General features: G+C 37.2%; 1 protein-coding gene across 1 annotated transcript; it reads right to left on the minus strand.

The window, feature by feature from the left end:
• Nucleotides 1-737: 737 nt before the first annotated feature.
• Nucleotides 738-26569, minus strand: LOC149319372 (arylsulfatase H-like). Its single transcript, XM_089508053.1, has 11 exons — nt 26361-26569; nt 22984-23042; nt 14084-14236; nt 12249-12370; nt 11465-11587; nt 9124-9547; nt 8396-8532; nt 6133-6267; nt 3865-4027; nt 3083-3204; nt 738-1352 (listed from the first exon to the last, which is right to left on the minus strand). Exons 2-11 carry the CDS (start codon nt 23016-23018, stop codon nt 985-987), a joined length of 1782 nt encoding a protein of 593 aa, XP_089364179.1. The 5' UTR covers nt 23019-23042; nt 26361-26569; the 3' UTR covers nt 738-984.

Here is a 26569-nt window from a genome sequence, read left to right on the forward strand (position 1 = left end):
AGCTAATAACCCTTAGGGATTGTCTACACTAACAAGCAACCCTGTACTCACCCCATAGCAGCTGTGACCTTGGCATGCAATGTTCCTTAGGATTTGTAGGCTATGCAGGGCTTTTCTCTGAAAATCTGGAGAAAAAGGAACTGCCTTTTACACCCTGCATTTGCCTGGGAAATCTGGATTGATGGCAAGGACATAGCCATGTTGCTGGAAATATTGTGCACTGTAGGAGACATGATTATCATAGAGCTGCCCTTTTCTTCTGGGTTACTCTGGTCTTGTCATGGTGAGTTTGGTGTTATCAGATTCACTGTGGAATGGGAAACTGCACTGCAGATACAGGATCAGTACAGGGTTTCCTGCTGGTGTAAGCAAGTCCTTAGTTTTGTATGATCTGTTTTTAAAGAAAATGTGAGTTAGGTTTTCTGCTCAAATCTCCCAGAGTTATTGTGTATAAAAGTGTAGGTTGGCTATATTGTTTTCTGTAGTGTTTGTCATTATTTTACTGCTCTAATATATAGAAATATGTTGAAAACTTTCCCATACGAATATAAGCTGTGTGAAAAGTTTCACATCCTAAATCTGATCTCAGTCCTGGGATATTTTCAAAACCATTGTGTGATTCCTAGAATTTAAAAGTGGGATAGAAATATCTCCAATGATAAACATGAGAAATACCAGCACAAATGTTAAGTGCCTACAGGACAAATTTTGTGAAGGTCTTAGAAGACATGGGACATTTTTACATTGCACAGTCCTAACACTATGAGAATGACAGGAGGATAGATGTAGATGTAGCTGAAATAGATGACAACACTTCCTGGTTTTCCATTTCCTTTTTATTCCATTTCCACCTATTATCAATTGTCCCCCTTCCATAGCAGGGGCATTGTGGGACAGTGGGAAAGGACAACAGTACTCTATGATCCTATTTTTTAAAATATCTTTTATGGTCTAAGATACCTAATTCATTCAATGTGGCTAACTTTAAAAGTGTTCATCATTTTCCTTTTCTTTGTCACAGCAACAGAATGGGAATGTCCCACAGCAAGGCTGTAACCATGGTTTCCACACAATGTTGCTGAGAGACATCTGCTCTGGGACAGGAGTGAGGGTGCTGCGGTGCTCCTCCAATGCTTTCTCTATTATTTTTAGAACCACATGGAACAGTGGCTCAGTATCTGGGGTCAGAGGCACTGCCTCTGATGGGTCTCTTGAGAGCTCAAAAAGCAAAGGAGGGTTGTGATGTTTTACACCTTTTCCAGAACAGGCACAGAATACAGTTTCATAGCAACCACCAGCTCCTTCTGGTTGAAAAACTGGTGTCACATAATGAGCCTTCCACACATTTCCACCTGGTGAGAAAGAAAGCATAAGGTTAAGACAGGGACAGACTATGCAAAAATGTGATAAGTTTCTACCTAGGAAACCCAGTTGTGTAGATCTGGTATAGCTATGAAAGAGCATAGAGAAGTTTTAATCAATGTAGCTACTACATTCTGTGCTTCGCACATAGTTCTTTGTTGCCTATTTGTTGCAATCCAATTTTATTTCTTTAAAACTAATTATGTCATCAGATCCCCATTTTTATGTAGGGCCACAGACCTTCATTATCTCATTCCCACACACATGAACAGAAAAACTCAAAAGTTTTCTCCCTGCTGAGTGAGACTGCAAGAGTTTTTGCACATGGTCAATTTTTTTTTAAATGGGAATTCCCACTGAAAATTTTCTGAATGTTTTTTTTGTGTGTGTATAATACACTGATTTTGTGCAAGAAACACTACATTTTGCTCAAAACAGAACACCACACTAAAAGTAAGAAAAACAAAACAAAAGTAGTGAAAAATCTCAGTGATCAACTATTTTTCCAATTGTTTTTTTCTTCAAGAAAAGAAATTGTGACTGTTCCTTGTATTTCCACTTCTGTATCTTTGGCCCTAAGCAGACAGGCAGGATAGCATGGGCTTGTCCTGACCTGTGCCAGTCCCTGGCTGACATGGCAATGGGTGGGTATTTACATGCCCACCTGCCCACCACTGCATCACAGACAACCTACCTCTATGTACCTGCCTCCACCTCATATCTGCTGAGAAAGACCCCATTGTAGCTCTTAAGGGTAGAAACAGGGCATCTGCGTACACCCACATGGCCTGGGACCCTCATCTGACGGGGATCTTCTCAGCAGAAGTAATGAAGGAGGCAGGTATTGGGCACACAGGGCTGTCCAGTCTCCTAGAAACTCCATGGCAAACAGCTGGCCATTTTAGACTGGGTTAAAGCCCTTTGGGTTGGGCTTGAGCCATATACACTTAATCCATGTCCAGTCTGCCTGGTCCCAGCCTTGGGTTAATGGCCTGCATCATCTGGACTGGATGACACAAGGCTGGGGAAAGGCTGGGACTTTTGGCCAGTGTGTACAGGCTCTTTGTTATATTCTAGTTAGTACAGCTGGAACAAAACAAAAGACAATATATTCAGCTGTTCATAGTGTTGCTTCAGTTTTTCCTCTTATTCCTTTTTTTCTTGGACCATGCTGAGACTTCATTTTATCTACCATCCTCATTTCTTACATTTTGCTTACATTTGTTTATAATGTGGGTATAACTTTAGCCTAAACAGCTCTTCTTACATTTTTAAATGAAATTTCAAAACATAGGCAGTGGGACATAAGATGCAGATCTATCTTAAATACAAATCAAATAGGAAGAAAGAAACCACAGTTTCAAATGCTGAGATCAAGACTAAGTACTATGCAAAAAGAAGTCACTTAATTAAGATTTGGTTCTGAAAAATGCTATCAAGAAGTGATTGCATCCTTCATAATTTGAAGGTAATGTATTCTGGAATAATGATCCATATACTCATGATGTCGTGGGTATCCTACCCTTCCTCTAAAGGGCATAGTGTGGTATACTTTCAGCAATCCCATATTACTTGCAGTTATCCCACATTATTCTGTAAGGTAAAGAGTGACTTTGAGTCACATCCTCTTCATTTATTTCTGGAACCTGGAAGATAATAAAACCTTCAGAAAGTATATTATGTGAGGTGATGCTGCAGTTCTGTTAATGGTTATACTTACTGTCCATTTGGTGCCAGCGCACGGCATGTAAATATATTCCACAGTAGTGAAACATGAATTCATGACCTGAGTGCTGAACCAATCCCCGCAGTAAAGGCATCAGGTCCTGACCATCAATTGTCCTGAAGGCCAAAAAGACAGTTTGGATAACCTGTATAACCTATATTTATCTGCAATCATCACTGAGCATTTGTTACACAACAAATGGAAATAGATATCTGATTTAATGTCTAAAATAAAATTGTGAAGTATTGCTTTGTTTGAAAGTTTTAAGATGCTGTGTAAGTTCTTGAGAGATGATTGTAGGCCCTAAGTATATACTGTATTTATCCAGATTATTTTCTAAAATACATCTGTCAGTATATTTCTCTGATTCTCAATCCTTGCATGTGTAGAAAGTTCTGACATGCACACAGTGCTCTCTCTGTGTGTTCTGATACACTCTGACAGAAACATTTATCTGAATGTAAAACAAAACATTCACTGGAAAAGAGTGATGCAAACGGCATTTAGGTTGCCAATTTACAGAGCAACCCTACATGAGAGGGACATAATCTGTTTTGGATGAGCTTCTTCTCCCTATGATCCACGTATTTGTACATTCCAGGGCAGAAAACAGAATATTTGAGTTTATAGGGAATTCAGGTTTTGAAGAATTCTAGATCCCAGTTCTTGCTTAGGTTGTCTAGAAAGATTGGCCATATTTATGAAACAGCATCTAAACATTAATCAATTATTATACAATACTGTCAATTTGGAATTGATTTCAACAGTATCTATACCTGTCCTGAGGTACTTTTCCACCAGCCAGATAAACTAATGTGGGAAAAATGTCCATTAGACTTGTGGGTTCATCAATAACCTTGTCCTCAGGCAGCATTCCTGTCCATCTGAATAATCCAGGGACACGGATTCCTCCTTCCCACCCTGCCATGGCCTTTCCACCTAGAATTATGAAACAATATCAGTTTTAGAACAGTAAATCGTTTCAGCACAAAATCTTCTATGTCCATGATGATGTACGCGTGGCACAGCACCACATGTATGTCACTGAAATGTGCAAGGGCACCAATGGCATCCCGGGCGTGTCCCAGAAAGAACCCACTTCAAACTGGTACTTTTTACACCTCATGGAGGCCACACTGTTTGGTTGGTGCGGCCTCCATTCAGGGTAAAATTGAGCAGCTGCAGACTGCCCTTTTGGGGTGATCTGTCCAGCCCTTTACTAATTGTGGTTGGTACTAACTGCAAGAAGCAGCAGTTTTGTCACCAAGTCTGCTGATATTTTTCATCAGGAAGCCAGCAAGGGGGCCTAATCTGGATCATAAGGTTATTCTTGATCAAAATCCTGTGGCTTGCTTTTTCTCCAAAATCACAGTGGCAATGCCCAGCAAGCTTAAATACTGTATATGATTACGCTTATGTTTCATTCACCCAAGGATCAGATGTAAAGAAGAACTTACAGTTATCAAGATATTAATGTGAAGACTACATATAACAACTTTCTAAAGGATGAGGGATAATCTTACATTATTAACTTCTGGAATCAGTTCATCATGTATAAAGTGAACCGTTGAAATGCTGCTACTATGAATTCCAACCCACACAGCCAATTCAGAAGGTATTGAGAGCAAGACAATCCCTGTTTTTCTCCCATCTGTATCCCTTAGATTTATGGATTTAGGACTACTGGTTCCTACTACTTCTTTATTTCATCTCCACTTTCTTTGAGAAGATAGCCTCTTTGTTTCTTTCTTTCTTTTTTGTGTCTGAGTAAGAAGCAACCAGCCAACACATGAGATCTAGCTTAAATGGTTTTGCAACCAAATACTATTAGGGTTTGAGTCAAGAAATATGTTTTCTTTTATCTTAATACTTTACCTAACTAGTGCATTCTGAATTTTGCCATAAACCTCTTGATTTCATTTTACATAATAAAAATGTTAAATATGCCTTCAGATGCATAGTTGATGATATCAAAGGTTACTAAGAGATCCAAGAGGATTAAGAAAGTCACACTTGCCCATTTTTCTCCCACTTAGTATGTGATTAGCCTTACATCTCACTTTCAAATTTTCTGTTTAAACTTTAAACTTCTTTTACATAGAGATTCCTAGTAACCATTGGAATAATTTTTTCAGTTGCTTCCTGTTACTTTAAACAATGTATGCATGAACATTGTCTGATTAGTTGGCACCTCTTTTGCTCAGGTTTATGTTTTGTATTTCAAATATTTCAAACATAGTTAATACTGTGCTTCCTCCACATTTGCTAGGGTTAGGAGTGAAGGACCCCTGTGAACGTGGAAAAACCGCAAATAAAAAAAAATGCTATTCTTTTTACTTAAGAGTACACCTGTAGGAATCTTCAGGTCCTTCAATGTATCTGCCAGACATTGATCATAGAATCATGCTGGAGGACATACAAGTGCCTAGAAAAGTCTTTCTCTATGAACTTGCAGGTTCTCCAGTACAACTCCATGGTCAACTTCTGGCAAAGTTGCAGTAGAGGACCTAGAGATTTCTAGAGAGAACATATCAGTCAAAACTACAAATAATCAAATCCACAAAAGTCAAAGCTATAAATGTGGAGGGCCAACTGTATTTCAAAAAGTAATATATCCAGGAGTAGCCACATTGGCCATATAGCAAAGTACAGTATCATCCAAAATCCACAAGATTTTGAAGTACCTTTATTGGGCCAACCAAAATGCACTTTATAAATATTGCAAGCTTTCAAAGCTCCACTGTCTTCTTCATCAGGCAAACATGTTAAAATGATACAGGAGGGGAAAAATGATGATGTTAGTCATAGCCCTGCATTTGGTCAAGATGTTGTAGATGTTGTCCTCAGTTCAGATGTTACGGAAAGGTATTTATGCAGGTGGGCCCCTCCTCCTCCTGGCCATGTGGGTGCTAGGAGAGCCAGTCCAGGAAACAAACTTTAAATTCCATTTGAAAGACAAAAAACTATTGCCCAAAGGTAATTTTTGATGGGCTACGGAATACAAAAGACTTTAGGAAGAAAAGTGGAGGACTTGGGAATCTCACCTTTGTAAATGCCATTCCAACCACCACGCTGAATATTTCCTTCTCGAGCCTCTAAGTGTCCACCATTATCAGACGTAAAATATATGAGTGTGCTCTTCTTTAAATTATTACTGTCAAGTTCATCCAGAATTCTTCCTGTAAACCAACAGTGATACATCTGTATTACCAAATCACAAGAGTTGTAATATCCCCTTACCCCAAACCCTGAAACATTTTCTTGTTATATCCCAGGCTGTTTTTTATATAAACAATTTTTAATGTATAAGCAAACAACCACTGCACCTATCCATATACTCCAAGTTTAGATCAGATATATTTTTAAAAACTTTGCATTTCATGAAACTCCTGAGAATGTAAAGCTATGGCATAAAGCACGGATGGGAAACTGAGGATGAGTCCAGGGTCCAATTTTCTGCCAAAGCGAAGGGAGAGAGAAAAACTGAAAGTAGCCAGAAGTACAGTTCTGGTTTTGAAAAACAGGTATTTTATGATGTTAAGTAAATGACATAATATGTAAATAAGATTCCAGAAAAGCTACTCACTATCTCTTATTTTGGGCCAGAAAAAGTGTAATCCCAAGAATCTGCAGGAATTTAAGGATGTAAAAACAGCCTATCAGAGCTTTAGAGCTACACCCTTGCATAAAGTAAACCCAAACATTCATTGCAGCAGATAATTTATTTTAAAATAATTTAGGTTACCAGTTATTCCATGCTTACAGAAGGGCCAGTAAGCAGTGCAGAAGCACTGTTCTTTTCATTTGAAGATTATTGGTGAACTGAATAAATACCTTTGAAGAGGAATCTAAAATGACTTCACATGTGCTAATACCCCAAATGCTTGAATTTTGTTATTTAAAGCCCATGGCTTGGGTTCAGGCTACCCTCAGGATCACCTCCTCCCATATAATCCACCCCATTAACTCAGGTCTTCTGGCAGACATTTACTATTGTCATCCAGGAGTAAATTCACAACTGTCAGCCAGAGGTCTTTTTCTTCAACTGCTCCTAGACTGTAGAATGACCTGCCAGAAGAGTTTTGTCAGATGAATACACTATCTGAATTTAAAAGAGCACTGAAGACCATTCTCTTCTGGGAGACTTATCTGGATGATTTTTAAATTGTGATTTTAAATGATGAATTTTAGATGTGGATTGTTTTAATATGTATGTCTTATTTGTCCTTTTAAACTGATGTCTGTTTTAACTGATGTTGTTTGTTAATTGTTGTTTCCTGCCTCAGGATGGGTAAGAAATAACAACAACAACAACAACAACAACAATAATTTGTGTATTCTGGTACTAGGGAAATTCTTCTAAAAGAACAAGCAGATATTTCTTACATCGCATGTTTTGTTCCCTACAGTGCCAATGGGAATAGGAAATGGGCTATGTGGCTAGGAGAGAGAATGGTTGTTTACTTTAGAGGAGGTTGCACATAATTGATTCCTAGAAGTTTTGATCTCTAGACTCAGGGCTCCCATTCTCTCCAGATTCTGTTTAGAGTGGGAGACAGAAATGCATTTCTTTCCCTAAATAATGTTGGATCCTTGATTCACCAAGCCTTGTCTTCTAATTTCTTCTAGAAGTATTGGGGGAAAGAGAGACCCCTTGAAGATAGGCATTGCTGATATATATTTGATCAAAAGCTTAATGTATAACCCCAATCACTTCAATATATTACTCCCATTGTGCCATAGGCTTGCTTAGCCATGTGGTATGTAATTAGGGTTGCCATAATTGTCCACTTTTACCAGGGACAAAATGTGGAACAAATTCGAGACCAAACTGTAGGACAACTGCAGGGCAAAACTCAGCCCAAAATGTAGGACATTGGAGAAAAATGGTGGACCTTAAATGTCCTACATTTTGGGCTGAGTTTTGTCCTGCAGTTGTCCTACAGTTTGGTCTCAATTTTGTCCTACATTTTGTCCCTGGTAAAAGTGGACAATTGTAATCCACCAATAACACAATCTTGAAAACATTTACTGTACTTGGGATTAAATCCCTTGCTTTTCCCACATGATTGTAACCTACTTATACTCTCTCACATGCTCCCTTGAAATGAATGAAGATAGCAAAATAGTGCAGGAAATGAGGAACTTGCATTTTTGATCCAGAGCTCAAATCCTTTACACAAGGAGAAGTGATAGGAAAGAGCCACATGCTCACTAATGCTAACGTTGACTTGGAATTAGTTTACATGTTAGATTTTTCTAATCTAATTATGCTAATAATGGTCTCACATATTAAAATCTACTTACCTACAATCCAATCCATCTCTTCTACATTATCACAATACAGTCCATATTTGCTCTTGCCAACAAATTTTTCCGTGGTAACCAATGGTGTATGAACATGCAAGAATGAAAAGAAGAGGAGGAATGGTCCTTGTTTGTTTCTAAAAACAACAACCATATGTTGCAATTAATAAGCTTCCAATGGGTTAAAAATGTATGCATAATAATTTTTGTGTCATTGCTTTGTAAAGAATCTACACTGATAGCCACTGATTCATCATAGATTTCTTCTATCAGCTTTGTGCATAACCAGTATCATATTACCTTAAAACCTGTTCAAAGATATTTTCCCCAGATAAGAGGACAAAGTCATCTCAAACAGAGGTGATAAAAACTGATGTTTTCAGTAAAATACAATCCTACTGATTATGTAAGTAACTTTTATCTCTGGAACCTATAGTTGTAAGTTATTTATATGAAGCAGAGGTGCTCTCTCTCTCTGTGTATTGTGTGCCTTCAAATCAGTTCTGACTGATGGTGACTCTAAGGTGAATCTATCATGGGGTTTCTGCTCCAAGAATTTAAAGAACTCTAAAGACAAGGTTGCATAATGAAAACAGAAGCTCTTGTCTCTGCTGTGTATCATATGATTCAGTGCATTCTTAAACAATCAACATGCCACTTCATTTCCTCTCACACATTTGTGTGTTCAGATAATGTTTACACAATGATTTATTATTATTATTTTTTACCTTTCAATAAAAGATATGGCCTCCTTTAGCATAAGAGGTGCAGCTCTCTCTACCTTCATTGGCTGTTCTGTAATTTCATAATTTCTCATCACAATACAGTTCCAGTATCTTATGAATCCATAGCTTGAGAACCAAGAAATAAAGAATAAGAAACCAAACAAAGCGAAGAGGAAGATCACTTTCCAGCTGATGGATACCAGGTGAATAAGTTTTGCTACTACAAGAGTGAAGATAGCAAGAGCAATCATCTGAGTGTAAGACCAAAGTTTTATTCGCAGGGCCCTATCCATCTCTGGGGGCTGTGTTATTTGACAATCACCCATTAGGGAAAGTGGCATGCCATAATAATAATCAAATCCATGACTTAAAGGGTGATGGCAGTAGTCATTACGATGTTCACAGTTCACACCTTGATGCCATTTCCCTGAAAGACAGAAGTGAAAGTTGTTTTCAAAGAGACAGACCTTTAATCTGTTTCAAAAGAAAACAAAAAATATTTTACCATTTTCATTTATTATGTGCTTTTGTGGATTACAATGTCTTTCATCACATGCATGGAATACAATATTAGAGCTTCAGATATATATGCAGGTAATACATGCTATTTGAGATATATATATACACACAATATGCAGTAAGAGGTTCAGAGCAAAATTAAATGCAGAAAATGACAATCATATCATTGGCATAATTGAAGTAACTGAATTGAATTGGGGCAAAAGAGTGACAATATTGTCAATATTGGATTTATTAACAAACCATTTCTAGGTTTTCCAACTCATTTTGAACATAAAATATCTCTTCCCACCAGAATCTAGTCACTCATTAAGTCAGAAACCTTTCTCTATTATGTCTCATTTTCTTGTTCTTGATTTTGTTTTTGGCCATTTTTCAGACTGCTTTTTACAAAGTCTCTAAGTGGTTTGTACTTCTAAATAAAAGCAGTAAACACTAACCAAATAAAAAGTCATACATGTAACAGATCACAAACCATTCAGCTTTTACATGGTAAAAAACAACACTTTGAATTTGGAAATACAGTTGGAAACTCTTACATAGGTGGGGAAAAAGAAACAGTGGGGTCTTTGGTTGTAAACAGAAACCTAGTGATATCATTTTTTACCAGGTACAATGTCCAATAAGGTAGCCATATTGCAGATTGAAAACAGAGGCCCTTTGCTCCTATCTCTGCTATGTATCACACTATTCAGTGCATTTTTGAAACAATCAACATGCTGCTTCATTTCCTCTCACACATTTGTGTTTTCAGATAATGTTTGTACAATGAATTTTGTTTTACCTTTCAGTAAAAGATGTGGCCTCCTAAGAGATGCAGCTCTCTTTACCTTGACTGGCTGTCCATTGTTTGCTAAGGTGCTATTATACTTTTTATATTTTTACAGGCCACTGAGGAAGATGTAGGTCGAAACGCATCTGGCCTTTTGTTTTATAAATAATTTAGTGTATAATTTCCAAGTATTTTGGATATTTTATTCACCCTTAGCATTTTAAATCTTTCAGTGGGGTATTTTTACCCTTTTAGACATTACATTGTTTTTCTGCTCCAGGGTGTTGTCATTCTTTTTTAGTTTTTACCAGAACCCTTTGGTGGTTGTGTTTTGTTATTTCTTTGGGTTTTTTTTTTTGGTTACAGGGACTTTGGTTTGTTTGGCTGTCCATTGGTGACCAGCTGTACACCAGTGATCACAAACTGACTTTCACTTAGGAGTTTATCACACGAAGGAGAGTGGGAGTTTATACTGTGAATATCCCAGAAAAATCACATAATTACACGAAATGATTTCACATGATGTTGCACAAAACCCACCATTAAAGTGGTCAAAAAGAAGCATTAACATGCATCTTTTTACTTTTGGGATTTCAGCGACAATGCATTTTCATTATCACTTTATTTACGCAATTGCATGTGAAAGTCATTCACACAATTACTCACCATTTTTGCTTTATTTACAGGATGCTTTAAATGCACTTTAATCTCATTTTAGTGCTGAAATTAGCCCCAGTGTGATAAACCCCTCAGAGAGAGATCCCAAACTCCAGCTTCACTAATTGATCTACACAAATTGATAACAGCAATGACACCTGATAACCTGAGATAATTTGCCCTTGGTTGACACATGAAGTGAAACTGAAGTGCTTAGCTGAGCTGTATGTTAATGGAATGCTTTATTAAGTTATATTCTGAAGTGTTAATTAAAACTTGTTTGGTAAAAGGTATGTTTTTAATGAGTATTGTGAAATACTACCAATCCTTACAAACTCAAATATTTCAGATAGGTGGATTTTCATTCATGGAAATGTTACACAGCAGTTGTCCTACCTATTAAACCAGTGGCGTAGCCTTGCTTCTGCAATATCTTGGCAAAAGTAGTCTCATTGGGAGGAAGACCACCGGAACCCCCAAGCCAATGAAGAACAAGAAAATCTTCTGAATCAACCATACCTGAAATTTAATGTGTAAACATAAAATGTACTATGACTATGAACATTATCCAGTCAGCCAAATAAAGTTCTAATGATAGGGCCAAGACTATTGTCCTTGTTTCTGTTGTAATCAGCAGAAAATAAATGAAAATGTGGAGCAGACCCAGTCCAACCATTATATAGGGTGAGGCAAATTGTCTCAGGCACCTGATGCTGGGAGTGACAGCAAGAGAGCTGTGTGCTATGTGCCCTGCTTTCTAACCAACTCCTAAGTGAGTTTGTTACCTTTAGGTACTGAGGAAATCACTAGCACATAGTAAGTATTGGGAAAAAGATTCATCTACCAGTCCAGTTGGCTTTCTTATTTATACTCTGAAGCAGCAACATGGCTTGGAGTGTCCCTGATGCTATACTATACTTTGTGCAAGCTGAACAGCGATACATTTCTACCTCTAGTTATATAGTCCAGCTCCTATCCTACCTAGTGACATCCAAAAGCCCAGGACAAATCTTTCATTTCTAATGCAGGAGAGTGGTATTAAATCCAATTGTGAACTAGACAAGACCCAGTGAATCAATGATGCATAAGTGTTTATATACCATGTTTTCATTAATTGATTGGTCTACTCTGGTTGGGACAAACATTTGGATTTTAACCTATATTGTCTTGCCAAACAAACCTGATCTGATGGGATATCTGCCAGTGAGGAAAGCTGCTCTGCTTGGCGTACAAACAGAAGCTGCAGAAATATGCTGAGTAAGTTTCACTCCTTCCTTTGCAAGCTGGTCAATATTAGGAGTCCTGAGAAAAACAGCAGCACAGTGTGTTTCAGACGAGTAGTTTGAAAGCAAACAGAGGATGCCTGAAAAAGTATGGAAGCTGACTAAACAAGTCAAAATTGATTAAGCTGGTGCAACAATGGCAGAGAGCAATTCAAAATACATATAAGAAGCTTTCTCCCCTAATTCATTTTATGTCTGCAATTCTGTGTGGTCCACTATAGGTCAGTGATTCTACAGCTGTCCATTCATTGACTTCTGGATCTACCATAGGTTCTTGCAGCACCCCTTGGCCATTCTGTGAGACCGAAATGAGTAACAATTGTGGATAAAAGATAAAATAAAAGAGGGAGAGAACGGGCTGGCCTCAAGAGACAGTGCCCTCCCTCCATAACTGTCATGCTTAGGCCTAAGAGGGAGAGAACGGGCTGGCCTGAAGACACAGTATTCTTGACTGTATTATATTGTAACATGTTTAAAATGTATATTCCCTTTCAACTTGGAAACTGCTTTGATCTCCCAGGAAAAGCGGTATAGAAATAAATATTTTATTATTATTATTATTATTATTATTAACAACTAACTCAGCCCTCTTCAGGTGTAATGCTTCTGTTCTATGACTAGGGTCCTGTCTGCACTGGCCAGGATACTCTGGAGGCAGCCTGGAATATCCTGTCCCTGACGCTACCCTGACCACAGATTGTCCAGGCTTGAACATAAATGCTATAGGGAAATTAATTGAAAACAGAAGCAAAAGGCCTAAATCCAGTTAGCACAATGCTGGAGAGTAAGTTCCTGCCAGCAAAGAGTAAGGTTGGTGGTAACGTATGGTTTTGCCGCCCCCCCCCCCCATTGATCTCCTCCCATACCACATCACACGGAATCATTAGTAATTATTTTTTTTACTAATATTACTCATAATTTTTAATTCTCATATATCCCTGAATGTAATGGTAACAGCTATGACATAAACAACTAGCAAATTTAAAATTATACAATTGTTCTAAAGTTAGGTGGCTGTTTAAAACACATCCTGTTGAACCATCCAGTGCTGCTGCTGCCGCCACCGCCAGTTGTTTGCTGTGACATCAGAACAAGGTGATCAAGGTTGAGCACCTCATTCTAATCTCAGAGTAAAGCAACCCATGGTGACAGTACTGGGTGGATTAGCAGGATGCATGTGTGAATAGCCAACCAGTGTTGGAGTGGAGGGTCTTTTGTAATGTGGGAGAGTTGGAGCAGATCTGAGGCCAGGATACTCCTGGATGCCCTGGAGTATCATGGCCAATGCAGACAGTACAATATTTAAATAGTGATATTTGCTACCACAAAAATAATGATGGCTACCAATTGGGATAGCTATAAAGTGGGATTGAGAAAATTCATGCAAGATGGAGCCATCAATGGCTATAAGTCAAAAAGGGTACTTAATTTCTTAAGTGCAAGAGGCAGCAGAGCTCTACCAGTTGCTCTAGAGTATGAACAGGAGGCCCTGCACATGGGCTCCCCATATGAAATTGTCTAACCATGGTGTAATTTCCCCCCCACAAGGATCTTCTTATGTTCCTAAATTTTCTGGTTTGCATCTAGCATTTAATATAATGTAGATGTATGGAGCTTGGGCACACTAGTGCAAGAACACCCCTTCCATATGAACAGAAGCCTGGCTTACTTTCCAGGTTATTTTGTGCATCTAGGTATGATAGAATACAGTACTTTTGTTGAAGTCTTTTACCTGATTGTATCATTTCCATAGCAGCCTAAATCCCCAATGCCAAGGTCATCAGCAAAAAGGATGACAATGTTGGGCTTGTAGCTGACTGAAATGGCTTTTGCACTGGGTGGTATTAATAGTAGGCACCAGGCTAGAAGTAAGCCTGGACAAGTGCTAGAGAGAACAGAAATGTTTAACTGTTAGTACCTAATTCATTACAACCACAATACAGTTTCAAGAGTCCCCCCTATTATCAAATAAAGAGAGAAAAGCCATGTGATCCATTAATAAAAACAAAAATCAGAGTGGAGTATCACTTTTATAGGGATGATTAACATGGTACAGGTTCGTGGGGTCTTCAGAATTCATTCAAGATGCTATTAGAAATAGGGAATGGGGAAAAAATTAACATTACAAAAATATGGGCCAGTCTGTTGTCCATTGTGTCTCTCTGCCCCTTCAAGATGGAGACTACGGGAATGGTGAAAAGGAAGGGGTGTTTAAGTTTCAACTTAAAGCTCAGTGGAATAAACATTTTTTGGTTCCCTTTCATCTCCACTGACTAAAAGGCTGATTATGTGATCCAGAGGATTATCCCTTGCCTTTTTGAAATCCAAGAGACAAGCCATGGAATAAGAGGGCAAAGTAAAATTAATTGCTCTGCTCAAGGAAAGAAAATTTCTCAGGCATTCTCTGCAGATAACCCTCTGTTCAGTCACTGGTAGCTTCATTTAGAGGGATCTCCAGTAACCAGACAATGGCTTTTAACTGGACCAGACATCACTGCACAAGATACAGCAAAGGGCTACTTCAGTATGAGACTACCCCATAGGTATCTTATTGCTGAATAATATCTCCCCCCTCCACCTATCATATTTCAGATTCAAAGCCAAGTGAAAGTGGAGTGAATGGAAGGGGATTATGAAATACAGACTCATGCCTGAAATTATTTCTCAGGTAATTTCTCAATATTTCTAAGTCTTGATTTTTGGAAAAGAAATATTTGAATGCAATTCCTGATCAGTTGTCTAGATGCCTATTTTTTATATTTAAACTTGTCTTTCTGCCTAAAACAAACACATATAGGCTGAAATTCTGCAGGACTCTTCATAGTGTATTAGTCCTCCATGTGGAATTACATTGCACTGAGCCATTCACCACCATCTCAGACCTATCATAGAGTCGCTGAAAGCCCCCGCAACTGGCCATCATGCCCGGAGGAGGTGGGATTGCAGAAGCATAGGCCTATGGCAGTTAACAACAACAGTTTGAAGGTTTGGTGTTTGCACTTCAACCTATTCTTACACATTTTCCACAAAACATAGGGGTGAAATGGACCACCCCAAAAAGGGGTGGCATGAAGCTGCCCCTGAGAGAGCCAGATTGGGGCCATGGCAACTGCCCACCATGGTCCCAATCTGCCTTTTTGCCAGCCCTCAAAGAAGTAGCAAATAACCTCTCCTTTTACGCCGGCAAAAAGCCAGCTTTCCCACCCCACCATGGATGGAAGCTGGCTATCAGGTGCTCCAGAAGCATGCAATGTGTAAACGCTGCGCTGTCGGAACACCCAGAAGCTGCCCCATGTGTGGGCAGCTGGGCAACATGAAGCCAGCTTATGGGCAACTTCAAAGCATGTGGCATCAAAACAAAGGAGTGGTCTGTTTCACCCCTTAGTGTCTTTTTTAAAGAAGACATAATTCTTTTTTTAATTAAATTTTAATACAAACAATACAAATATATACAGTCCGACAAACATACACAAACATGGCATCCACCCCTACCCTTCCCCTCCCAAGTCATTTATTCTACGTATTCCTCCCCCCCCTTTCCCTCCCCCCGACCCCCTATACCTACTAACTAGAATAAAAAAGAAAAAAAAAAGAAAGAAAAGAAAAGAAAAAGGAACTCAATTTACCATCTTATCATCTACTATCGCCTAATTACATCTACATCTAAACTATCATCTATCATACAACTCTAACTCATTCTCACACATCCTGAGACTTCCATCCTCTTTGCTCGAATTGTAATGTTCTTGTATCTCTTATATATGTTCTATTTGATCTATTCTATACTAAGAGTTTTCCTAAGTACATTCTCCATCTTTAAATACTTCACTTTCTCTATCTTATTACAATTACTTCATTGTGTATACTACGCTTCTTCAGCAGATAATCAACATACAAATTATTAACAAATCAGTACAATCTATCATCAAATTGATCGATATCACTATTTTACAGTATTATTTCTTTACATTGTTTCCTCATATATTCAAACACCAATTGCCATTCATCATTAATTTTCTTCTCAACACCCACCATGGCTGTATCCCTTATTACCTGTGTTAATTTGTCCATTTCTATAATTTCCATCAATTTTATTATCCATTGTTCTTTTTTTGGAATATCCTTTGATTTCCATTTCTGAGCCAATAAGATTCTTGCTATCGCCATCATATAAAATAATTGTTTTCCAAATTTTATTTCTATTTCATTATCGAAAAGTCCTAATAAAAAGCTCTCTGGTTTTAGTTCTAATTTGATGTGTAATATTTCCCCTATTAAATCTCTGATTTGTTTCCAAAAATTATTTATTTTCTTGCAACTCCACCAGCAGTGGATAAACGTCCCAGTTGTGTCTCCACATTTCCAGCATTGATTGTTTTTATTTTTATATATTTTAGCTAATCTCTCAGGGGTTAAATACCATTGATAGAACATTTTAAACCAGTTTTTTTTTATGTTTTGCGATGCTGTGTGTTTCAGTCCTTTAATCCACATAAATTCCCACTGATCCAATTGTATATTATGTCCCACATAATTTGCCCATTTGATCATAGTCTCTTTAACCACTTCTCCCTCCATTTCCCATTCTAGTAGTTTTTTATATATTTTCCCAATTTCCTTTTCTTGATTATTGATTAATGCCTCCAAATCTGTCTTATTTTCTTCATCTCCAATTTCTTTTAGGTCTTTCATCATTCTTTTGTATATCCTTCTGTATGCATACCATCCCATATCAAATCCTTCTTGTTCCAGTTCTACTTGTGATTTTATTATTATTTTATCCATATATTTTTTTGTCAATTCACTATATTTGAACCATTTTTCCCTTCTGATCATTTCTTTTCTATATATAGCCTCATGGGGTGATAGCCACATCAGGAGTTTAATAATAATCCGCCTTTTGTATTTGTTCCATACCGCTAATAAATTCCTTCTCACGCAATGATTACTGATTATTTTGTTAACTTTTTCTTTATTATACATTAAATAGGCATGAAAGCCATAACTAAGCCCTTCTCCTTCTAGTTCCAAAAGTTTCCTCTCCTCTAAACTCATCCACTCTTTTAGCCAAATAAGGCTACAAGCTTCTGAGTATAATTGCAGGTTCGGTAATCCCATTCCTCCTCTTTCTTTGGCATCCTGCAATAGCTTCAATCTAATTCTTGGTCTTTTATTCTGCCAAATGAATCTTGATATATCTCTTTCCCAATTTACGAATGGTTTCTTCGAATTAATAATAGGAATCATCTGAAACAAAAAGAGAATTCTGGGGAGAACAGACATTTTTATTGTAGCTATTCTACCCATAAACGATAGTTTTAACTTATTCCAATTCGATAAGTCTTTCTTAATATCCAACCACAGTTTGACATAATTGTTTTCAAATAATTCATTAGTTTTTTTTGATAACCAAATTCCCAAATATTTTACTTTTTTCTTTATTGCAATTCCCGATTTCTCCTCTAACCACTTCTCTTCTTCTTTTCTAACATTTTTTGTTATTAGTGCTGATTTATTTTTGTTAATTTTACATCCCGAAAATGCTCCGAATTCTTCAATTAGATCCAGTAATGGTTCCATACTAGTTTGCGGCTCTTCCAAATTTATCACAACGTCGTCTGCGAAAGCCAGGATTTTATATTCAAATTGTTTAATTTTCACACCTTTAATTGTGTCATTATTTTTTATCCTAATCATCAAGGTTTCCATTATTAACAAGAAGAGAAGTGGTGAGAGAGGGCACCCCTGTCTTGTACCCCTCTCAATCTCAACTAACTTTGATAGGTCTCCATTGATGTTAATTTTTGCCTTTTGTATTGTATAAATTTGCGAAATCCAATTTCTATAATTTAATCCACAATTAATCTTTTCCAAAATTTCTAGCAATGCCACCCATTCGACAGAGTCGAAGGCTTTCTCCATATCCACAAATACCAGACCCAACTTTCTATCACTATATCTTTCATAATATTCTATGATGTTTAATATATATCTAATATTGTTTCTCATATATCTTTTTGGTAAAAATCACATTGATCCGGGTCTATCAATACTTCTAAACAATTCTTAGGTCTGTAGGCCATAATCGTTGCAAAGATTTTATAATCCAAATTAAGAAGTGAAATTGGTCTATAATTTGAAATCTCTAATTTGTCCTTGCCTTTTTTTGGAATTAAAATTATTTCTGATTCTTTCCATGATTCCGGTATTTTCCCTATCAAGATATTATTCATAGTCAATCTTAAAGGTTCGGTTATTTCTTTTTTGAATACTTTATAAAATTCTATAGGGAAGCCGTCTGGGCCAGGTGATTTGCCATTTTTGTTTTTCTCAATTGCCCTATCTACTTCATCTTGTGTAATTTCTGCTTCTAAATTTGCTTTTTGAAGTTCGTTAAATTTGAATAATTTCCCTTCTTTCAGGAATTCTCCTAGTGTGATTGGATGGTCTTGTCTTTTTGAGTATAATTTATTATAATATTCCCTAAAATGTTCTATGATCTCCTCTTGCTTGGTAACTATCTTATCATTTATTTTTATCTTTGCTATCGTTCTTTCCTCCTTTCTTTTTCTTAATCTGTACGCTAACCATTTCCCTGGTTTATTTGCATTCTCAAAATACTGTTGCTTAGCCTTTCTTAGTTCGTTTCCTACCTCCTCTGCCAGCTCTAAGGATATCTGATTTTTCAATAATTTACTTTCCATACGTGCTTGTTCATTTTTGGGATTTCTAATTAGTAAACTTTCTTTTTCTTTCAAACTTTTACTTAATTGCTCAATTTTTGTATTTTTCTTTTGCCTAAAAATTATATTTTGTTGTATTAAATGACCCCTAAACACTGCTTTCCCAGCGTCCCATACTATATCTGGTGCCGTTTCTTTATTTGAATTCTTTTTGAAATAATTTGTTATTACTCTTTTAGTATTCAATACTATATCTTCGTTTCATAATAAGTCAAGATTCAATCTCCATTTAAAGAAAGGTTTCTTATTTGTAAAATCCTTTAATTCCAGTACTTGTGGGTTATGATCCGAAAGGATCCTAGGCATAATTTCCATCCCTTTAACAAATTTTGCTAATGTTTGTGTAATTAAGATTAGGTCAGTTCTAGCCAGGGAATTGTGTCTTGATGAGTAATGAGTATATTCTCTTGCTGAATCATACAAGTATCTCCAGGTATCTAATAGGTTTATGTTGTCCATTAGCCTAAAAAGTGATTTTGGTAGCTTCCCCTGTTTCTCTTTTATAATTTTACTTGAATTTCTGTCCCGTTCTGGGTTTATCACCCCATTGAAATCTCCTAACACAATTATCTCTTCATATTTTTGTTCTAATAATATGTCTTGTAATTCTTCAAAAAAATTTGCTTTTTTTTCTTGGGGTGTGTAAATTCCCATTAATAAATTTTTTTTCCCACTAGTGCAAATTTCAATACCCAACAGATAACCTTTATTATCATTATAAATTTCCTTAGATTTTACGTAGTCCTTTACATAAATTATTACTCCCTTTTTCCTTTTTTGGTTAGTTGATATGTAACATTTCCCTAGTCTTTTGTCTTCAATATATTTTTTTCTCCCTTTTTTATATGAGACTCTTGTAAGCATATTATTTCACATTTTTGTTTTGCCAAAAAGTGGAATACTTTCCTTCTTTTACCTGCTGAATTCAAGCCATTTACATTTCAACTTAAAATTTTCATTATTTATTAGCTTACGCCTTTATTTAATCAGTATAATCGAATAAATGAGGAAACAATTTGAGATCACCCCACAATACAAAAGGAAAACAGTACAGCCCAGTAAATATTCACTCTTTCCACAACTTCTCCACTAAATCTTCCTTAACCCAGCATCTTATCAAGGTCTGGATCCTTTCCTTTGTCTGGATTTTTATTTTCCCCCAATGTCTTTACTTGTTCCTTCTTGTTTTGTTCTAAATCCAGGAGCCTTGCCGTCATCCCTCTTGTTCGCACCCCTTGTTCGTGTTCTGAATGGTTTTGGTCTCTTGCTTTTTCAATTTCTTTCCTATTTCTTTTCCAAAAATCAGTTGCTTTGTCCATTAAGTCAATCTTGTATCTTTTTTGTTTCCACGTTAATCTCAGTCCTTCAACCTCATCCCATCTGAATGGTACTCCATAAATCTTTAGCTGATCTGATAAAAAACTATAGTCTCTCCTCGATTTTAGGACAGCAGCTGGAATGTCTTTAAAGATCTGGATCAAACATCCTCCTATTATCAATTCTGTTTTGAAACTTTGCTGTATAATTAGGTCCCGAGTCTGTTTTCGTACACAGTACACCACAATGTCCCTGGGAAGTTTCTTCTGTCTTGCTGCTTTCGAACTGATGTGATACATCGTATCTATCTCCCACGGGAACTGTTCTGCTGGTTCTTCAACAAAGTCAGCTAGTAGTGGGATCAAAAATTGATGAAGGTTCTCCTCCTCCTGCTCTGGTACTCCACGAAGTTTGATACAATTTTGTCTCACTTTCGTTTCTAGTCTTATTATTGTTTGTTTATCAATCTTTCTCTCTTCTTCCATCTTTTTGACCTTTTCTTCCATCTGTGTAGCATTGCTTTCCATTTGCTTCACACTGAGTTCCAGATCTTCTACTTTGTTAGCAATTTTCTCCATGTCCTTATTAATCTTTTCCAAAGAGTCTTTAATTTCTCCCATTTCTCTATGAATCTCATTCCTTATCTCCAGTTTCAAATCATCTCTCAATTTTTTATTATCGTCCTTCAGTTCATCTTTCAATTGTTGGTTATCTCCTTTTAAATCAGCTCTCAAATTCCTTATTTCATCCAGCATTGTTAAGTCACTAATTTCATTAGGTTTATTAATTAATTCCACAGATGGTCTTTTTTGGGGTGGAAATGAGGGAAGTGCTGTTACTTTTTTATTTGCTGACATTTCTTTTCCAAAGCTTGGCCACACAAAAATGAAATCCACTGGAATACAACCAAACATACACAGCTTCCTAATCTAATACATACTCAAATAGATTCAATTATACTAATCTTTAACAGGGAAGGAGAAAAAACAAAAAAAGAAGCTATACCCAATTATTGCCTTTTAAATTATTATACAATGTTGTTACAATTTAATTACTTCCTCACTTTCCTTCCCTGGTTCTCCTTAATGACAGCAGATGGCACTCTTACCCTTTTTAAAGCACTTTGTTAGCCTATGCCTTGTTGACTTTCCTTTTTTTTTTCTTTCTCTGTCTCCAGGGAGTTAGTTTAGTCTTGCACCAGCAAGTTCTTATCTATACTTTACAGGTGTTCTCAAGGACGTTTACAAAGTGCCAGTTGCTACCCGTAGGCTTCTTACAAACTTACTCTGAATATATGTTTTAATCCCACTTAATAACCAACTATTAAGCCAAGAAGTTTATACCCCAGACAAAGTCAGTGAGGCAAAGGAAATAATAGAGAGACCATAGAGACAAAGCACAAAATTGTCCTCTTCATCAAACCAACCAAAACAATGACAGTAATAATAAACCCCAAATCCCGAGTTTAGCACTTTTCAGTCACAACTTGTTGCCAAGCTATATTTCAAACTCCAGCACTGGTGTCTCCACTGTATTCTTTCACTTCACAAGGGGCTCGAAATCACACAGGTAAGAGGAAATGGTTTTAGGATGCAGCTTATTTTTGTAGCTAGCTAAGTGGATTTTCTCTTGTAATCCTTAGCGTAATAGAGTCAATAAGTACATTTATGTATCCATGAGATGCCTATCTTCCAGTGTATCAGATCTTCCAAACCCCTGAGGTATTTTGTCCTACTTTTTCGGAGTTCTTTCCTGCAATCTCCACTCTTCCCCTCCACTCCTTCTCAGAAAGACACTCCTTTCTTATATCCCTCACACTCCTCAGCAAAGTTGCAATTAAACTGTCACAATGAAGGATGGTGTAGAGATTATTTCAAAGAGGAGAGTGTTTTCTTTCAGTTTCTTTCTTCTTGTTGCTTAAGAGTAATAAAGTGGTAGGTTCGCTTACACCAAAAGGCTGGCTGCTGGTTCCGAGCTCACCCACGCACCCCTGGGCTCCTTTCCATACCGGTCTCCCAGATCTCATCCAGACTTCTCTCCGTCCTTTCCTCCTTTCAGCCTTGGGGATCGGATGTCAGAAGTTCACAGGGATGCAAAGTGGGCGCCTCTGGTTCCCCTTATCGAGGGGCTACTTCAGCTTTGCTTGGATGCCTCGCGCAAAGCCTGGTCCCCAGCAGCTGTCGCTTTGAGTGATGAGCCTCACTCACAAGTGGCCACCGCGATTGGCCATACCACCGGAAGTCCCAAAGAAGACATAATTCTAAGCCTTATTTTTGCTATAGTTGCGATGAAGTCACATTGATCTAATGGGTGTTGCTTATCACTATGTAGATGCTTATAAAATTGCTTTGTGAATGTAATTAATCAACACACCATTTTTGCACTCTAACTTTTTAAGGAAATTATACTTGCAGTGCCTTAATGGTAATACTTTCATTGGTTTACAAATCAGTTAATAGCTGGAAGATTATGAACTAAATTTTTTTATTATTTTATCATTACTGTGCATTAGCTCTAAGAAATATTTTATAAACAAATAAAAAACCATTCGATTATTCTAGTTAATACTTACCAAGAGTGTGCTAGACAAACCATGACTGCTTTCATGGGATGCCAAGTTATCAATTCAGTCTGCAAATGACCCAATGACAAGACAAAATTTTAGAGATCTGGATAACTGTAAGAACGACATGCTACAGATGTTAAATCCTTGATAAGAAGAATCTTGGACTGATAGAATCATAGGGTTGGTACAGACCACAAGGGCCATCCAGTCCAACCCCCTGTGATGCAGGAAATCTCAATCAAAGCATACCCGACTGGTGAGAATCTTTGCAGTTTGGATTTATTCTATGCAAGAATGCAACCAATAGTTTCTGTGCAGGAAACAACATTTTCTGTATAGAAAAATTGTATCTGTATTTGTATTGTTTTAAATATATTTTAGTCATCCTGAGTCCATTTATTAGGATGCGTGAATTATAAATGAAAACCATCATCATCATCATCATCATGAATTATTATTTTATGCACAGAAAATTCTGTTTCCCATACAAAAATATCACGTGTAAAGTCCTGAACTGTGAGTAGTCTTTGAAAACTGTTCAAAACTGAAGACTTTCTCACAGTAAGATTTACTGATTACCTCTTTAAAGAAATATGTACAGAAGACATTTTGTGGTCTGGAAGCTGATTCCTCTTCTCTCTCCTTTTCCTGCTCCTTCTTCTTTCTCTCACAAGGGGAATGAGTTTCTTGTCACGTTACCATTCTGTTTATGAGCTTCCCATAGAAAGAATCCTGTTGCTCCACTAAATTTTTGGTGTGGCAAGAGTATATTTCTTTCTGAAACTTAATTAGGGATTGCTATGTTTATTTTTCTTTTACTACTTATTGCTCAATACCCTACTGGAAAGAATGCACTTTTGTGAAGAGAATCTTGTCAAAGTCTAGGACTTAGTCTGTCTTGTGGACAAACAAATAATTTCTAACTCTCCAGGCAGGAGGAGGACTGTAAGTTCTTCTTTCCTTCCTTTCCTTCTATGTTTGGGTTTCTATCCATGCTATTATAAATTTCCATTTCCGTTCCTGTTTTCAGTGTGTCAGTTCTCCTATTTTAGCTGCATACCTGTCAGTTTCCCTGCTGCACAAATTGGTTTCACTAACACATTTATGTTTATAAAAACAAAACAAAAAAACAACCCTGCTGGAGATGGGAGTTTCCTGAAGAAACCACCCAGTTTTATTTTATTCTTTGTAATAGCACAATGACATCACTTTCTGTGGTTTTGAGAGATTTTTTTAAAAAAAACCTTTATGCATGGTGGCTCTAAATTAAGTCCCACTGATTAAAATGAGGCTTCCTACCAAGTATGTGTGAAGGGAATATTTAAAAGATGAGATATTTCTCCAACTCACTGAAAGCTCTTACAAACTCCAGCAGTTTGGTGATATTATTCAGGTTGCAGCTTTATATGACAAAGCAGTTATTCATTTCTAGAGTGCAAGATTTGGGTGAGATATTAAAGTAAATCTTTACCATGCTAACAACTGTTTACGACTTAGTGAACTTATGACAAATGATATATTTCTGTGAGTGAAAATGATGAGATCTATAGATCTATTCAGCAGTGGCTCATATGTGTCAGGGGTGCAGTGAGTTGAGCCTGCATTTTTAAAAAAAGCTATCCAACGTGCAGAATACTGTCCCCCCAAACATGCTTACCATCAAGGATTGCTGATGTAAAGTTCCAGCTAAAAACAAAAGTAGATTCACTGGCCCACTGACATGGAAGGCACCATGTCCAAGCTTCAATAGCAATAAGGGTTATATCATACAATATGATATGATATACACAGTGTAAAGGTTTGTCTACTACTTTTTTTACTTACACATAAGCATGCTGTGAGTCTTTGATGCTAAAATTATGTTCTCTTTGTTGTTGTGTGCCTTCAAGTCATTTCCAACTTATGGAGATGCTAAGGCAACCCTATCCCAAGGCTTTCTTGGCAAGGTTTGCCTTGAGTCCAACTTTGGGAGAAAGTCACCATATAAATGAAGTAAATAAATAAAGATTTGTTTAGAGAGAGTTTGCCTTTGCCTTTTTCTGATGCTGAGAGAATGTAACTTGCTCAAGATCACCCATTGGGTTTTCTATTTCTAGTTTCTAGAGTCATAATCCAAAACTCAAACCACTACACCACACTAGCTGTCTTTGTCCTCTACCACTGAGCTAAGGCCATTCACTCAAAATGGCAAAGTTTTCACATTCTTCATTTTTCAACTGCAAATTGGAAATACAGTTTACCATATCAACCTATCTAGGTGTTAATATTTTCAGAGAAGACTTTTCTCATGGGTAAATAGACCTTGGAAAAGTTATTCCTGCTCTGAGATTCCCAGAAGCTTCCAGTTAGTTATGGCCAGTCTAAAAAAGTAATGAGTGAGATATTACATCATGGGTTGTGATGCATAGCTTTACAGTGATAGAACTATATCACTGGCATGATATAAACTGCAGGATATGTCATTCCAAATAGAGACTTACACTGCATAATGGGGAAAAGCACCAATGGAACATAATTAAAACTGGAGACTTTTTTTTTTGGCTGGGTGCATGACATCTATAACTTTCCACTGCCCTCTATTCTGGATTACTAGTGCCCTATGACTCTGATGGGGGTCATTGCCCCTCCTCTCATGTACTTTTATTGTGGAATGGTACCTGTCCCACAAAGTGCCATACTATTGCACATTATTACCATGTTGCAATGACCATGCTACACACTCTGCTTGTACAATAGTCCCAGTGGCACAGCTATGACCATGTTCCACTACTGGGAATATGAACATTATACAGTTTTGTAGTTCTAAAATGCAAAATTGTAAATTGGTTTACAACATTTTAAATTCCCAGCAGGGTGCCAGCCAATGTCTCCAAACTCCAAACATGTCTGCTCAGAAGTGAGTTACATTGGGGTTATTAGGGCTTACACCTTGGCTACTTTGGAAAGACTACGCTCTCATGTCTTTTTCAAGTTTTCATATATGTAATTATATACTTCATGCAGTTCAAAGCAGCATACGTGGATATTTTTCAGTTCACTATGCATTCCACAACACAGCAGTTCACTTTTGCATTACTTAAAGACAAGGAACAAATGATCTCAATGTCAAGTATCAGGACACAAGTCAAAACAGTAGCTATGTGATGTATAAATAGCTTGTACTTTTCTTCAGCTATTAAATGTAGTTGGATCACATTTTTTATAGAAAGTTAAATCCCTGCACAAACTCTTCTGCTAGAGAAGAGTCCTCTCAAGAAATACTATCAAGAGTGCCTGGACCTCAGGCTACCCATGCTCTTTTGTATGCCAGCTGTATAACATCTGTATTCTTTTCTAACAAAATGGTTTCTGTATTTAACCAGAGAAAAAGACTTACACATTACCTGGGGGAGTCTCACTGAAGCCCAGGAGGCTACACAACAGTAGGAAAAAGGAATGCAAATTCAGGTTAGATTTCAATCCTAGCTTTCCTTAGTGGAGCTTAACCCCTGCCATGAACCCAACATTTTTCATCAGTCTCTGACGGAGGCTAATGAGGAAGTCATCATATCTCTTGCATCTGCTCATGCGCACAGCTGCTGAGCAGTTTCTG

The sequence above is a fragment of the Sceloporus occidentalis genome, unplaced genomic scaffold, assembly GCF_023333645.1.
Source record: "Sceloporus occidentalis isolate IW3139 unplaced genomic scaffold, rSceOcc1.0.p SCAF_2, whole genome shotgun sequence".
Classification (NCBI taxonomy): Eukaryota; Metazoa; Chordata; class Lepidosauria; order Squamata; family Phrynosomatidae; genus Sceloporus; species Sceloporus occidentalis.

Excerpts from the sequence above, each read along its gene's own strand:
- LOC149319372 (XM_089508053.1), bottom strand. The coding sequence starts at position 23,018 with ATGAAAGCAGTCATGGTTTGTCTAGCACACTCTTG. Across the intron at positions 3,205-3,864 it reads GGAAAAGTACCTCAGGACAG|GACAATTGATGGTCAGGACC; the intron begins GTATAGATACTG and ends TTTGGCCTTCAG. Across the intron at positions 1,353-3,082 it reads GCGCTGGCACCAAATGGACA|GTGGAAATGTGTGGAAGGCT; the intron begins GTAAGTATAACC and ends CTTTCTCACCAG.